The sequence below is a fragment of the Manis javanica genome, chromosome 4 (genome assembly GCF_040802235.1).
Source record: "Manis javanica isolate MJ-LG chromosome 4, MJ_LKY, whole genome shotgun sequence".
NCBI lineage: Eukaryota > Metazoa > Chordata > Mammalia > Pholidota > Manidae > Manis > Manis javanica.
The window spans coordinates 156,362,397-156,378,105 of record NC_133159.1 but is presented as its reverse complement, the minus strand read 5'-3'; the positions used below and the strand labels follow the sequence as shown (position 1 = coordinate 156,378,105).

Genomic DNA, 15,709 nt, shown 5'->3' with positions numbered 1-15,709 from the left:
AGATTCTCCCACTGTCCTCAAGGGTGTGGGTGGAGAAAGGCTGGCCTTGGGGGACAGGGAGCGGGTTTTTACCTGGTTGGGAAAGGCTTGGCTGAAGTTCAAGTTTAGCTGCTTAAATTATACCAAGAGGGACAGAGATGCTTTTTGTTCCTATGTTGCCACCCCAAACCTCCCAGGGACTGGGAGAGACAGGTTGCTGAGGGTCTGGGACCTCAGTACTCCAGGACGATCCACCACCCCTTCTCCTGGCCTAGCCCTCTCTTCCCACCAAACCTCCTTTAGGTGGTGTGCCTGGATTCCTGTCCCAGCCTGTCCTGCAGAGATGAGAGATGAGGAGAGAGGGGACAGAGAGACAGAGCGAGGTCGGACAAGGGGGAAGAGGAATGGGAGAGGCAGAGGAGGCAGCACAGGAGAAGGCTCCAGAAGAGAGCTGGACGGGACCCTGGAAGTGGGGCAGGTTTCCCTTTGTCCTGGCCCAGAGGGAGGGAACTGCACAGGACTGGCCTCTGTGTACCACCCAGAGCCAGTATCTTAACTTTCTGGGGGTCCCCATTCCAGCCTCTCCACACTGGGCAGGCAGTTCTAGGTGTGTGTCCTGAGGGCTGCCTATGTGATGTGACAGCGTGCTCTGGGAGGTGGCTGCTCACTGGGCGAGAGACCCAGGGCAGCACCCCCACCCCTGTCAAACTCCTTGATTATTTTTTCCTGTCAGCTCTGCCTCCAGGGACTGCCTCCTGCCCAGGATGTAAGGCAGGCAGCAGCTTATCTGACCCATCCTGGCTCTGGGGGAGCACCCGCTGGAAGGGGGCTGGAAAATCTGAGCCAGGGAGGCGAGACAGCCTGCTCCCACCCCCAGCCTGGCAGCCCTGGGTGCCTGCTTCTGCCTCCATTTCCCAACCTCTGAGAGCGTGCCTGAGCCTCTGGGATGCAGCCAGATTCCTCGAGGCGAGGCGGGTGGGCTGTGGGAGGGATCAGCAGGCTGTGGCTTCTGTTCTGCTTTTCCCATCCCCCATGCAGGGTGAGCCAGCCTCCTGCCTCCTCCGGCCTCCCATGCCTGTGTCCAAGGTCTGCTTGCTTGAGTGAGGCAAGAAAAATGGATGCAGTCAGGGCTGACCCAAGGGCCTTGGCTCTGAGCCCAGCACTAGGAACACTGTCCATAAATATTTGGGGAGTGAATGGTGCCTGCCCCTCCATACACAGCGGACTCTCCTGCAGCCACAGGGAAGATGGCCACGGTGTCCATCCCTCTGCCTCTGAGCTGGAATCAGCATTGGAGATCTGGGATCCAGTCTGGTGGACCTTTACCCAGGTCTGGCTACAGACAGGACCACTTCAGCCATTCCCCCACCTCTGGGCTGGCCAGTTTCCTTCAGCCCAGAGACCCCAAGCATTCTCTCGGGTGCAATCCCCTGGTGATGGATATTCTTTCTGAAATCTAGCTCTGCCCTGGGGACCCCTTGACTGGTATTGGGATGGAAATGAACCCCATCTGGCCTTTGTGGTCCCCATCTTGCTGTATTGTGCCCTCTCCTGGAGTGCAATCCGCCTGCTGTATGGAAGGACTCCAGCCTGTGTGGATACCCCAAAACTCCTTGGGGGTTCCCTTCTCTGCCCTACCAGGATCCTGAAGGGAGACACAGAACTCTCAATCTTCCCTGACATTTCCTCTTTCCTCTGACCTCAGATTAAGATAACAAGGATGTCTCTTTTGAAGGAAGCTCCCCCACCAAGCAGCTGAGAATTGGAGGCAACCAGCAGCTGCCTGCTTCAGGGGAATGGTTAAAGTCATCTCCGGGTGTTCCCTGCTCCGACTTCTAGGGCCTCAGATGAGCTGTAGCTGCAGGGCTGCACTAGGCTGGGCTGGGGAGCAGGCAAGCCAGGAAACAAGGCAGTTGTATGTGCTCCTCCAACCTCACTCTGTCTCTATACTCAGTATCTAGCCACATTGCATGACAGCCCCTTGGCCGAATGTCTTGTTGTGTAATACTGGGCAAGTAATTGCAGTCCTCTATGGCTCAGTTTCCTCATCTGTAAAATGGGGGTAATAATAGTACCTACTTCATAGGATTGTTTTAAGGACCAGATGAGAATGCATGCAGGGTACTTAGCACAGGATAGAGTATAGATGAAGTACTCAATAAATGGTAACCATTATGATAAAGACTTTTAAGATGTAAAGGTCAAGTTCTCCAAGTTCTCTCAGCTCTGAGCTCTGGATGTGTTTCTCCTGGCCTGGGGGAAGAAAGGCTGTGTAGAAAATAATGTACTTTGGGACCAGAGAGACCCCCTGCTCCAACTTGGCCCTGATCAGTTTGACCTGCTCCTATCCACTGTTGCCCCACCCCATCCAGCCTTGTCAGGCTGGTGCCCATCCCACTTCCAGGAAAAAGGACATAAACATAGCTGGATGTATGAGAGCCCCCAGCATCCTCTCAGGAAGCACCAGGGTGGTGGGGAGTTCCTGTCTGGGTCAGGGAATGTCTGGGAATTCCTAGGGCTTGGGCTAGGGAGCCCAGGAAGGGGGGAAGCACCCATTCTCTCTGTGGGAGCTAAAGAGACATGGGGCAGGGTGTTCAGACTTGTCTGCACACCTAGTGGGTATGAGGTGGTTTTGATTTGTTATTTCTCTGATGTCTAATGATGTTGAACATCTTTCTAAGTGCTCATCAGCCATTTGTGTATCTCCTTTGGAGAAAGGTCTATTCAGATGCTTTTTTACCACTTCACTGGTACCAAGCCATCAGGCCGTCCATCCTGCTTCCATGCTCCCCATGACGGCCTGTTCTCCTTCCAAGTGCAGCTCTAGCCAGACCCTTTGGCTGCTTAAACTCTCTATGGCTCTCCACTGCTTGCAGTCAAACTTGCCAATTTGTGTTCTGTGAACAGTGTTTTGGGAGAGCCTAAGAGAGGTTCCTCTGAAGATGGTTGCAGTCTGGCTATGGCCAAGGTTTCAGGAAATGCCTCCTAGTGTAACAAACTCCAAGAGTCTGCCAATGCATGTTGGCTCAGCTACGTCCCAAAGCAAACAATCCCCTCCTCAACCAAATGGATTTGATTATAGATTCACACCCCTCCTTATATTTTCTTTCTTTTTTTTTTTTTACAGTTTTTTGAGATATAATTCACATATAATACAACTCACTCAAAGTGTACAAGTCAATGGTTTTTGTGCAACCATCACTACAACCTATTTTGGAGCATTTCATGTTAGTAGTCATAGTCTTCAGGGAAATCCAAATCAAAACCACAGTGAGATACTGCTTCACACCCACTAGGTGAACAGATGGGGGAGGCAGGGGTCTGAACACTGGACCCCATTTTTCCAGCTCCTGGAATAGGTGCCTCAATCCTTCTTGGGCTTCCTACCATGAAGTTCCCCAAAAGAAACTGTATACCCTTTAGCTATCATCCCAAACTGCCCCTGACTCCTCTCTCTCAATCCTAGGCTGTTACTAAACTATTTTCTGTCTCCATATTTGCCTATTCTGAACATTTCATATAAATGGAATCATACTATATATAGCCTTTTGCGCCTGGCTTCTTTCACTCAGCAAAATGTTTTCAAGGTTCATCCATATTGCAATGTGTATCAGTACTTTACGTCTTTTAATGGCCAAAAAGTAGTCCACTGTGTGGATAGTCTGCATTTTGTTTATCCTTGCTTCAGCTGATGGGCATTTGGGTTGGTTTTACTTCAGAGCTATTGTGAATAGTGCCAGTATGAACATGCGTGTACAAGTGTTTGTGGAGACACACGTTTTCATTTCTCTTAGGAATATACCTGGGAGTGGAATTGCAGGGACAAATGGCAACTCTGTGTTTAACTTTTGAGGAACTGCCAGACTAATTTTTGAATCAACTGCATCATTTTACATCCCCACTTGCATGTATGAAGGCTCTAATTTCTCCACATCTTCACCAACACTTATGTGATTTTGGGGTTCAAGCATCCTTGTGGATGTAAAGTGTTATGTCATTGTGGTTTTGATTTGCATTTCCCCAATGATTAGTGATGTTGAGCATCTTTTCATGTGCTTTTTGGCCACTTGTTTATCTTCTTTGGAGAAATATCTATTTTGGTCTTTTGCCCATTTTTAAGCTGAGTTATCTGTCTGTTCATTATTGAGTTGTAGGGATTCTTCATATATTCTAGATACCAATCTCTTAGATGTGTGATTTACCAATATTTTGTTTCATTCTGTGGGTTATCTTTCTGCTTGCATGAAGGTGTCCTTTGACACACTAAAGCTTTAGTTTTGATGAAGTTCAGTGTCTTAGTCCATTTGGGCTGTTATAACAAAACACCACAGACTGGGTATATTATAAACAACAGAAATTTCCATCTCATAGTTCCGGAGGATGGAAGCCCAAGATCAACATACCAGTGTGGTCAGGTGAGGGCCCTCTTCCAAGTCACAGATTTCTCATGTCTGCATGGGGCAGAAGGGGCTCAGAAGCTCTATGGGGCCTTTTTTATTAGGCACTAATCCCAATCATGAGAGCTCTGCCCTTGTGACCTCATCACTTCCCAGAGGCTCTACCTCCTAGTACCATTACTGTGGGGATTAGGATTTCAACATATGATGTTGGAAGGGACATAAACAGTCAGACCTTAGCAATTGTTTCTTGTGCTTTTGCTGTTATATCCAAGAATCCATTGACAAATCCAAGATCACAAAGATTTACCCCTATGCTTCCTTCTTGAGTTTTATAGGTTTAGCCCTTGTATTTAGATCTTTGACCCATTTTGAGTTTGTTTTTGTATATGATCTGAGGTAAGGGGCCCATCTTCATTCTTTTGCATGTGGATATCCCATTCCCCCTTGCGTGTGTATAAAACATTCAATAGCATCTCATGGAACCAGTGTTTTAGGGAGACCAGTTGGGAAATGCTCATCTATAAGATCAGGTCCAAGTTTATTTGCTTGGCCAAAGCCTCTCACCATCTGCCAGCAACCTGCCTCTTCCCAGTTGATTGGACTGGCCTCGTGCTCCTCCTTAGACTCGCACTGGGTTTTCCTGCCTCTGTGCCTTAGCATACACTGCTCTGGGGCTTCCCCGACCCTTACCATAGACACACACACACACACACCTACATGCACTGTCCACCTTTGCTACTGAAATTCGCTCATCCTCTAGGAATAATAATAGCTAGTATTTATTGGGCACTTGCTATGTACCATTTTCCTAAGCGATTTATTTATATTATCTCATTTAATTCTCACAACAACCCTATGAATATTTACTCTTATTATCCCCACGTTACAGACGAGGAATTTGAAGTTCAACATGTAGGGTTCCAAAGCAAGTGATGGAGGAAAATCTGAACCCAGGCCATCTGACTTCGGAGTCCCTGCTCTTAACAAATCACTACTCTGCCACAACCTTTGCTTATCACTGGCACTCTGCCCACAATTTCTTTGGTACCAAAATATATTTATGGAGCTGTACTATTTTGTTGAAATAACAAGTTAGCAAGTGAGAAAAGAATTAATAGAACTGCATTGTCAGAGCTGGAAGGGACCCAAGTGGTGGGGTATCTTCCAGAAGAGCAACTTGATGTGATGGATGGGAAGGTTCTGCAACTTGTCCAGGGTCACAAGGTGGAGGCAGAGACCATGTCAGGACCAGGTCTCTTCACCTCCTGCCTGGCAGTTTTGATACCATTCCTGTCGTATCTCCATTCAACACGTGTTTATTGAGGACCTTCTCTGTACCAGGCCCCACTGTGAGCTCCATCTGAAGCAAACAGAATGAGACGCCTGGGACCCTGCCCTGTCTCTCCTCCTGGGACAGGAGAACTTAAGCCTGGTAGGGCTCCTCCTGGGCTTTACGACCCTCGGGGTCCCTCCCTCATGCAGGGCCATCCCCTGGGCTCCCACCCAACTTTCTCTGTTCCCTTGGCTGGAGCGTCAGGAATGAGAGGAGGCAGGCAGCCAGGGGCACAGGGCGGGCCGGGAGGAAGGGCCCTGGGTCCAGTTCATTTCCTGGCACCCTTGTTTGCCGCGTGCCCCCAGCTTCTGGTGGCTGTTTCCGCCCCGCCCACAGCCTCCCTGGATGAGTGTGCAGCTGGCCTGGGGCTGGACTTCTCCCACCCCCCTTAGTTCCAGCTGTCTTTCATCTGGGCCCTCGCCTCAGCCCAGCAGACCTGGATGAGAATACTGCTCTTCCCCACTGGCTGTGTGGCTTTGGGCATGCCACTTTGCTGTTCCGGGCCTTTGTTTCCTCTTCTGGAAAGGGGGATAATAGGACTGACCTTACGGGCTTGTCATGAAGAATAAAAGATGTAATATACATAAAGTGCTTAGCACAATGAGACTCCATAAAAACTGCCATTTCTTTCTCAGCCTAGCGCTCCCCGTTTTCCTCTTCCAGGATGCCTCCTCCCCCACTGTTTCCCCATCCTTGTGTTACAGTCCCAGTCTGAGCTCTGGGGAAGACCATCTGGGCTCCTCTGTGAGGGGGTGCTGTGATGGGGTTCCCCCAGTGCTGATACCTTCTCTAGCTCTTGGGGGTCCATTTCCCTGACATAGAAATGCCCACGTTCCACAGTGAATGGAACATGGGGAACCCTCATTGTGCATTTTTCAATGGACTGGAGAAGATTCATTTTGATGCACATCACTGAGCTCCATTCCAAGCAGAGTACTGTACTGGGAGCTACTGGCAGCGGGAAGAGAGAGGGTCTGAGCTTGATTTTTCTGGGAGGTCAAGGCTGTTGGGGAACAGATAGCTACTGCCACCTCCACCAACATCCCAATAAAACATTTCTTGAATTATTTACTATTTGGCAGTCTTTGTGTAAGTCCTTATTCTCCAAAATGACTCGATTAGGGTGCAATTATTAACTTCATATTAACTCTACTTTACAGATAGAGAAACTGAGGCACAGAGAGCTTAGGCAACTTTGCCCATGCTAATAAGTGACATGAGGCCAATTGTGACAAATGTTCTATTAGAAGGAGAAACAGGGTTATGCTGCAGCAGAAAGCATCCACTGAGACCTAGGGAACCTGGAAAATAGGAGATTTCAATTGGCTTTGAGGAAAGGGAAGCTGTCAAGGGGCAAGAGGAAGCTGGAATGTCACCTGCAGGCACAGTAAACATTCTGAGCAAAGGTCTTGAGAAAGAAGTGGGCAGCCTTTAGGGGATGAAGATCTGCCCCACAGTTTGGGGCCATGTGGAAAGGATGGGAGTGAGGAGTACAGGGGCTAAAGGCAAGCAGGTGGTCATAGAGGACCACAAGCCTTGGGCTAATGAGCTAGGTTTTAGGCTTGGTTCTGCAAGCCATCCAAGGTTGGGTTTTGAATGGGGTCAGATCAGAGGGCAGAAGGAGGGTCTCCTGGGCCAGGTGATGATTGCTTAAAAGAAGAGAAAAGAAGGGCACGGTGTGTGATCTGATACCAGGTGCTCCCAAAAGTCCCCAGAGTTGGGCATAATCACCACCTCATTGCAAACAAAGAAACTGAGGCTCAGAGATGACCAGAGGTAAGAGGCTGTGTGTGCATTAGGGAGGGGGACCCCACTGCCTGGGGAAAGGCCAGGAACCAAGCCATGTTTGCACATTGACAGACAGCAAGGGTGAGTGTACAGCACTCTGAGGTCTTCTCAGGGTGTCTGTGGGTGCAGAGAGGAGGTTAGGCATGGAATGAATGAAGTGGGGAACCTGGGTTTATAGCTCGGATCACCAACAGAGCTGGGACAACAAGGGGGCTAGAAGGAGGGCAGGAGCTGAGGGGCAGAGCCCTGGGTGCAGGCAGTGAGAGGTGTGCAGGACTCAGGCCTGGAGGCTATCCTGGGTTTGCTGTAGCCCAGCCTGACCACCAGAGCCAGGCTGACATGGCCTGATCTACGTGCTCCTGGGGAAAGACATTTTGGAATTTCTCTGTCCTGGAGGGTGTGGGGCGCATCAGCTTGAGGTCCCTCAAGAGCTCTGACCTCCTTGTCTATCTCCCTGTCTTGGGGCCTTGGGCAGATTGCCAGCCAGACCTGCTCACCCACCTAGGAGGCCCTGGTGTCCCACACACTCACCAGCCATCCTTGCTGCTGAACTCACCCTGTGTCCCCTGCATTCTATCAGCCACCAGGTCCTGCCCTTACCCCTCACCCAAACATCTGTCAAGTCCATCTACATCTCAGTAGGGGGGACCATCACCCCCTCTCATTTCCATCCTTGCACCAGCCCCCAGGTGGGTCCCACTGACTTCCACCGAGGAAGCTTTTGTTTCCTTCAGTCCACGGCCAGCAAGCTGAAGCCACATATCCAAGCCCCAGCGCTCTCCTGAGCATGTCCCTTACAGCCAGCTGTGCTGTGGTAGCTGCCTCGCTGCCCTGCCCATTGCCTCTCACTGCCCCCTGTGCCCTCTGATGCATCTGGCTGCCCTCCCCCATCCTCCACCCAGTTCCCTCTCAGCAGTCAAGGTTGGCAGAGCTACGTGTGGTAGGGACGCTCTGCCCAGAGCAGTTCTGCTACTGCAGGAGTGGCCCTGACATCCCCCAAGTTCCCTCTGATACCTCCCCTCAGAGGGACCCTAGATGTCCAGGACCATGGAGGGAAATGGCTAAGATCCTGGAAGATTGTTCTGCAGGAAAGTGTGATCTCCTTCATCATTGTCCCATCATGCTAACAGTTAACAGAGGGCAGCACCAGGGGCTTGTGTGGAAGCCCTGCCTGCCCTACCCACTCCCACTAAACCCTTCTTCATCTCAGCAATCCCCCCTGCACTCATGCCCTGGTCCTTTCCCTCCCTCCCTTCCCCTTCATGGCTGCCTGAGTCATTTTTTCCCCAGGGCCCTTGATTCTGCGGGTGATGCTGTAACATCCTGCCCCATCCCTGCCAGGGAGCCCATGTGTTACCCTGCCAGGTAGAGCTCCCTGCCTTTCAATAGGAACCCTCTCAGAGACAAGGCATAAAAGCTGCAATAGGACCATTGCCTAAGGCTGAGAATTTCTGTGATCGTGGCAGGAAAGGAGAGGGCCATTATGAGAAGGGGGTCTTCTGCTGCCTCCCAGATCAAACTCCAGAAGGGCACCTTGCCTTGCACGTCACACTCCGGGTCCTGAGAGCAGGACTGAGCCTCCCACTGTCTGACCCGTAGCTAAGGGGCTACTCCGTAGCTCACTGACACTTTCAGGCAGATTGCACATCACAGGTAACTGGTTCCACTGCCCTTCAGTAGCACCCTCTCAGGGGTGAGGCCCGAAGTGAGGGCTGGACCAGGGGCAAGGGCTGGAGGCTACAACCTGTGTTACTCAGGGCCCGGCCCGTCCGGAGCCGGCGGGGAGGAGGAAGTGAGTCAGTGGGCACAGCTACTCATGCCTCAGAGTTCTGACTTTCCTTTTCAACCCTCTGAGCCAAGACATTTGTCCCAGCAGGATCCCAGGGTGGGGGAGGGGACAGCAGCAAGAGGATATTTGTGAGACAGAACTGGCCTCTCGTGCACTGTGCTGGGTTCCCATTTTTAGGGCCACAAAGAATATGTGGCTGACTGAATTCAGCTGGACACAGAGGTTGAAAACCTGCTGTGCGTGAGGAACTGTTGAAAATACAGGATAAGCAACAGTGAGCCCAACCACCACACAGTGGCCTCCCAACCCCAAAGGGGCCACCTTGGCATGTGACAGAGAATGCTGTGGAGCCCACCAGAGTCCTAATCTCCCAGCCAGGGGGCAAGGCGTGTGCAGCAAGGCCAGCCTCTGAGTGGCAGTGAGGGTACTATGCAGAGGGCTGGAGGAACTACAGAAATAGGGAGGGCAGGCTGCCAGGGAAGTTCCCTGATGTTTGGGACTGTTCACCAGGTCATTGCCCATTTATCCCCAGAGACCCTCTGCTCTTTCCCTCTCCCACCCCTGGCATGCCTACCATGCCTATACCTGAAATCCAGGTTAGATCAGTGCCCTGGGTCCTTCTCACCCACTCCCTGACTCCCTCCCTCTGCCCCTGCCCCTGCTCACCCGCCTCACCCCTTGCCCAAATGATTACAGCAGTCTCCTCCCCCCATGTCCCAATCTCTCCTAGCAATGCCAACTGCATGCCACAGTCAGAATATTCTTTCTAAAGCACCCCCACCTCTTTTAGCACCAGACCTAAAATACAATGCCATGTGAGTTCAACCAGCTTAAGTTTGAGAACTTTCAGAATGCGAGGCTGGGATAGGATGTTGGCCTCCCCAAATATGTCCTTATTCCTCTTTGACACCCTTGTGGCTTCTCAGCACTGTGCCAGGACATAGTAAACTGTCAATGAATGTTTGAGGTTAACAGATTCTGAGCCAGGCAGTGGCCTGGACTAAGTGCCTGCCCCGCCTGCCTCCGTATTTGGGTCACAGGAGAAAGGAAATCTGATAAACCCATTCATGCCTCACTGCTCCTCCCTCCCTCCCCAGTGATTTGCATTTTCAATTCAAATCAGAGATAAAGACCTGAGTCTTAGTTCGATACCAGAGATTTGAGCCACTTAGTTCAATGAATATTAGTAGCCTTGGGACCCACGGGAGGTCAGCTGGGGAAGAATGAGGGGTTTGCTCCAGCCCTTTCACTTCACTGGTGGGGAAACTGAGGCCTGGAGGAGGAAAGTGACCTGCCCAAAGTGACAGCGCAGATGGGAGCCTGCACTCAACCCACCTGGTACCACAATCCTATTCCATCCCTTAGCACCAGCTGCCTGCACACATCTGGTCGACCAGAGGACCTTCCTGTGAGAAGTGAGTAACACGTGGCATGGTCTGGGGCTCTGGGGGAGCGGGACGGGGGTGGGGGTGAGCCAGCCAGAGGAAGGCTAGTGTGAACACGCAGGCACTGTATTAACAGAGGTGCCTTTATAGAATATCAGCATTGTCATGTTGTAACTGGGAAGACTTCACCCAAACCAGGTCCCAACTCTCCTTTCTTCCTCCCTGGGCTCCATCCTGCTAGTTCTTTTCTTATCCTTTGTCCAGATACTCCTCCTCCAAGAAGCTGCCCTGACTCTACAGTGGAACCCACAGCTTGCATGTTGTCGTAATCACCCACAGAGGCAGATGGACCCCATCCAAGGTTTCACTGGATGTCAAGACTGATGATACCAAGACACACACACCAAGAGAGGATGAAAGTTTTGTTATTCACATAGTCAAGGTCTCTGAGGAGAGCAGGGCCAGCCTCTCAAGCAGGAGAAACAGCTGGAGAGAGCTAGGAGAGGAGAGTGCCTGGTGTTTACCATGGTTAGGGTCTGGGGTCAGGGTGAGCATTTGCACCCACAGCGGCTTGCATGGTTCAGATCTCCCACGGACACCAAAGGCACAGCACCCAAGCTTTCTGGTCAGCTTGTCCAGGTATGGGACACAAGGAGTGAAGAGGGAAGTGAGGCTTAAAAGCTGTCAGCAGTCACATATCAAAAATTGACTCTGAGTCCTCATTACACATGTTATTTGCATGCCCTAGTTTCTCTGCCTTTCTAAGTGGGTCCCTTCTCCACAGGGAAGAATTGACATGATAAAGTCAACTGAGGGATGAGATGAGGCTATGGATGATAATGTCACTGAAACCAGAGGATTTCAGGCCTTTGGCATGAATTTGAGATTTTTCTTAGGCATCGCTGCATCCCAGAGAAACTTCTAGTCTCCATGTCTCCCTCCATCCCCATTCCATCTCCCAGATCTGTCTGGCACTCTCACGCATTCCTGAGATGGGGCCCTCCCCCTGACCCAGGCGCCCCTGCTCCTGCTCCCACATTCCCTCTGAACACTCCCCTGGAGCCTGGAGTGGGAAAACCATCCCTCATCCCTTTCCTGCTTCCAACTGGATCGGACATGCTGGTCATTCCTATTTAGGATGGTCCAAGAGATAACGTCTGGCCTGGAGCCCATGTGTCATCACAGGACTTAGAAAGCTGATTCAGGTGGGACCCCTGCCCACATTGAGTGCCCACCTTGGGCTCTGCCTGCTAACCCTGGCTGTCTCCCCTTCCCCAGGAAGAAGGTGGGGGACCCAGCAGCTAGCCAGGAGAGCAAGATAACTGTTTCAACTAGATCAGCTTCCTGCTTCTTGACCCCAGATGTCTCCTAACCCCCTGAGGCTGTGGGTCACAGGCAGACCATGGAGAGAGGTTTGGGTGGCTCTGAGAGTCACAGCTCAGGACAAATGCTGTCCCAAAGGCAGACAGGGATATGTATGTACTCTCCCCAAACACCAGAAGAAGCGCAATTATCACAGCAGCTTTTGTTTAGCCATGTCTGTCTGTCTGACCAACATCTGCCTGGGGCTTCTCTCATGTGGTCAGTGTCTTCCAGTCGTTGCTCTGCCTCCCGTGAGCTGTGTGACCTTGGGTATCCAGGTTTCCTCATTAAGTCCAATGAGGATGATAATCCTAACATCACAGGAAGCTGAGGGGATGAAATGAGAGTGGTATGTGACATGATTTGTAAGTCATAAAGTTCGGCCGGAGTCCCTTCCCAGCCTCTGAATCTAACGGTGCACTCTTCTTTACCCATTTCCTTAAAGAGGGCTCCAAATTGTACAAGCTTTAGGCTCAACCAAACCTAAATCTGCCCTGAGTATTGTACCAATGTTAATTATTAGCATAAGTGGTCAAGAAGGGCTCTGGGGTCAGGTAGCACAAGATTAAATTCGAGCTGTGTGGCCTTCACAATTGCTTAACCTCCCTGAGCCTCAGTTTTCTCATCCTGAAAACAGAGATAACACCTCAGACTGTTGTGAGGGTTTAATTTCATAATATTTGAAAAGCACTTAGCATAGTTCCTGCTGAAGGAGCACTTACTGCATGGCAGTTTTCTGCTTATTTTTATAAACTCTGAGACAAAGACTCTAAACTGAACTTCAAGGGAATGAGCCTTGAACACTGAACTCCTGGGCCAAAATAAGAAAGCTCCTTCAGCCTAGAAAAAAGAATGCTCATGGGAAATGGGTCTTTGTGCTGCAATAAGAGGGATCTGAGTTCGACCCAAGGAGATACACAGTGACCTCTTGAAGTTCCCTGTCAGCTGGATTCTTCGGCGGAAAACTTAGAGCGTCGCCCCGCCCATCTACCTCCACCCGGCACCACCTTCTACGCACCTGTGGGGGATGGCGTCCCGCCCAGTCTCCAAATTCAGTTGAGCCTGGCTGGGAGGAGGGGACCTTTGGGATTCTGCTGGGCTGACCCTTGAAGATAGGAGGGTTTGAGAAATCGGTACAGTCTGAGCCCAGATCCCGGCCACGCAGGACACTTTTAAGAAGAAGGGACTCATTTCCACGTCGACAGGCTTACAAGGGATACCAGATACCCAGCCCTTTGGGGAAGGCTCTTCCTGCTAATTATGATTAGCGATGCTTAGTTATTACCACTGCTGAATGTCTGGCTTTGCTGAGGGACCATTCCCAGCTTGGACCAGGGTTGGGAGGGTGGGCGGGCGAGAGTGACAAATATCGACAAGGACAGCGATGGGGCTGGGGACGAGGAAGAATGCCCAGAGACCGCCAGACGCCTCTCAGGGACTCACAGCGCGGCGGAGGCGAGTAGAGCATTCCAGCCACCGGCGCGCGGCTGTCTGTTCCCAGATGCGCCAACGCCGGGGCTCTCCGGCCGGGCGGGCAGAAGTGGCTGCGCCTGCAACTGCCGTTCCAGCAGCTGGAGCAGCCGCAACACAGCGGACGGACAAATTCCACCCCCGGCCCCGCCCGTCCGATCCCTCCTGTTCGGGCGGCGAAGCTTCTCGGGAGAAGCAAGGGGCGGGGAGGGGAAATCCAAGCCTTTGGGGGCTCCCGACAGGTGTTTGGGGGAGAGGGCGGAGCCGGGTTGGAGAAGATGAGGGAGGGGCGGTGCTGCCCCTTTAAGAGGCGGTGGCGGAGCCAGGACCTTTTCTCTTTCCCCGGAAGGAAAGCGGAGCCCGGGCTGGGCTCGCAAGGTGGGGAGGTGCGGGGCTGGGCGCGGGGAGGCGGGGCGCGCGCGGGGGCTGGGGAGCGCTTCCCTCCCGTCTTCCCTGCGGTCGACCGGTCTGCCTGCCCAGATCCGCCGCCCAGCCGGGATCGAAGGCGACAGTGCGGACTAGGGGTCGAGGCCGGGACGAGCTGGGGGCAGGGTGCCGGGCACTGGGGGCGGTGACCCGGCGGCTGGGCCGGCGGGAGAAGAGACCCGCAGACCTGGGAGGGGAATCCTGAGCGGATGTGAAACGGCCAGGGCTGCGGGCCCGACACTAACCAGCGTTCTCCGGTGGCGCGGGGAGCAGGTGAACAGGTCCTTGCCCCCAGCTCCGCACCCTCACGCGCTCACGCCCGGCCCCCAGCCCGGCTCACAGCCATGGGCCCCGGCCCCCGCCGCGCCGCCCGGGTCCCGCGCCCGATGCTCTGTGCGCTTGCTTTGATGGTGGCCGCCAGCGGCCGCGTCGCCTCCGCCTTCAACCTGGACACCCGATTCCTGGTAGTGAAGGAGGCCGAGAACCCGGGCAGCCTCTTCGGCTACTCGGTCGCCCTCCATCGGCAGACGGAGCGGCAGCAGCGCTACCTGTAAGTGAGGCTGGCGAGGGTGGGGTGGGAGGAGTGTGTGTGCGTGCAGGGTGCGGATCCGCTGCTGAGCGCGCCCCGGGCCCGCTGGCTCCCAGACCCGCAGGCCGCCGGCTCTCGTGAGGGAGGATTAAGGGGGCGGGGACTTGGTCCTGCTGCCGAGGCTTGGCGGGAAGTGGGGAGATTGGGTGTGGGACGGGGTGGGGGCAGTAATCGTTGGCAAGTGCTGACCTGGCCAGAACCCGTCTAGACGCAGCCCCTCAGCCCTTTAAACCTCTTGAGAGCAGAAGCAGGGGATCCCGTTTCTGCGGCCCCTTCCCTTCTGTGAACCGGTACCAAATGCACACAATGCCTCTTCTCTCCATGACTGAGAACGGGGAAAACTGCACGATAAAACACCTAGTGGAGCCCCTTTCCCCCTTTGCTGGGGAAAAGTTACAAGCGTCCGCATTTCCCGCCCCCCCATGAACCTTTTACAACGCGGGTGTCTGCGGCCATGCCAGCCACACCCTCTGCAGAGCCAGTCTGGAGGGCCTTCTAACCACTGCTTGGCATTTGGAGGGTGAGGTGACTGGTTGAGTCTGGGTGATTGGAGCTCCTGGCACCCGCTCTGACCTCTTGAGGAGGGAGGAGTAGGAGAGGGGCTATCCCAACTCCTGCTTGTCTCCTATGCCCCCCATCCCCACAAGCAGTGACTCCCTCCCACCAGACATCTTCCCTGCATTCCACAGATTCATGTTGAATCTTCAGCCCTAAGTGTGTTTGTTTTGGTTTGAAGAGGAAAATGGTTTTCTCTTCTGTTCTTCCCAACAGCTGCAATGAGAATGAGGGGGAAGATCTAGGCATAGGGGAGAGAGGGGAAGGAGATTGCATCCAGCTGCTTGTGTACTCCCCCAATCCTCCCACTCCCACCATGTACACTCACGTATATGGCATATCCAGTCTTAGAGGTTTCTTCATGGAGTCAGTGTGTTGAGGTTGGCAATTGGGGAAAGAGGGCAGCTGGGAAAGGTGAGGCTGCCCCAGGAGGATGGGGTTAGACAGGTCATGAAGGCCCCATCTACCTCTTTGGGCTGGGTGTCTTATCAGACATCTGCCCCTACCTGGTGTCTAGCCCCACTGAGCAAGAGCATATGGTCAGATACGGGGTATGTTGAAAGCTTTCCCAACTCGGGCTGGGGCCTGAAGAAATATGAAGAAGCTTGGAATGTCCAAAGTCCAAACTCTACC

General features: G+C 52.8%; 1 protein-coding gene and 1 long non-coding RNA gene across 2 annotated transcripts in view; one reads left to right on the top strand and one right to left on the bottom strand.

Annotated features, from left to right (window-relative positions):
- Positions 1 to 11,077: 11,077 nt before the first annotated feature.
- On the bottom strand, positions 11,078 to 14,318 carry LOC108385123 (uncharacterized). Its single transcript, XR_001850204.3, has 4 exons — positions 14,178 to 14,318; positions 13,480 to 13,592; positions 13,055 to 13,141; positions 11,078 to 12,363 (listed from the first exon to the last, which is right to left on the bottom strand). It is a non-coding gene; the product is annotated as an uncharacterized lncRNA (long non-coding RNA).
- Positions 13,778 to 15,709, top strand: part of ITGA3 (integrin subunit alpha 3) — a 27,569-nt gene continuing 25,637 nt past the window's right edge. Inside the window, exons 1-2 of the mRNA XM_017642427.3 lie at positions 13,778 to 13,884; positions 14,263 to 14,482. Of these exons, the coding sequence (XP_017497916.3) occupies positions 13,785 to 13,884; positions 14,263 to 14,482 (320 nt within the window). The 5' untranslated portion in view covers positions 13,778 to 13,784. The remainder of the gene's footprint in view (positions 13,885 to 14,262; positions 14,483 to 15,709) is intronic.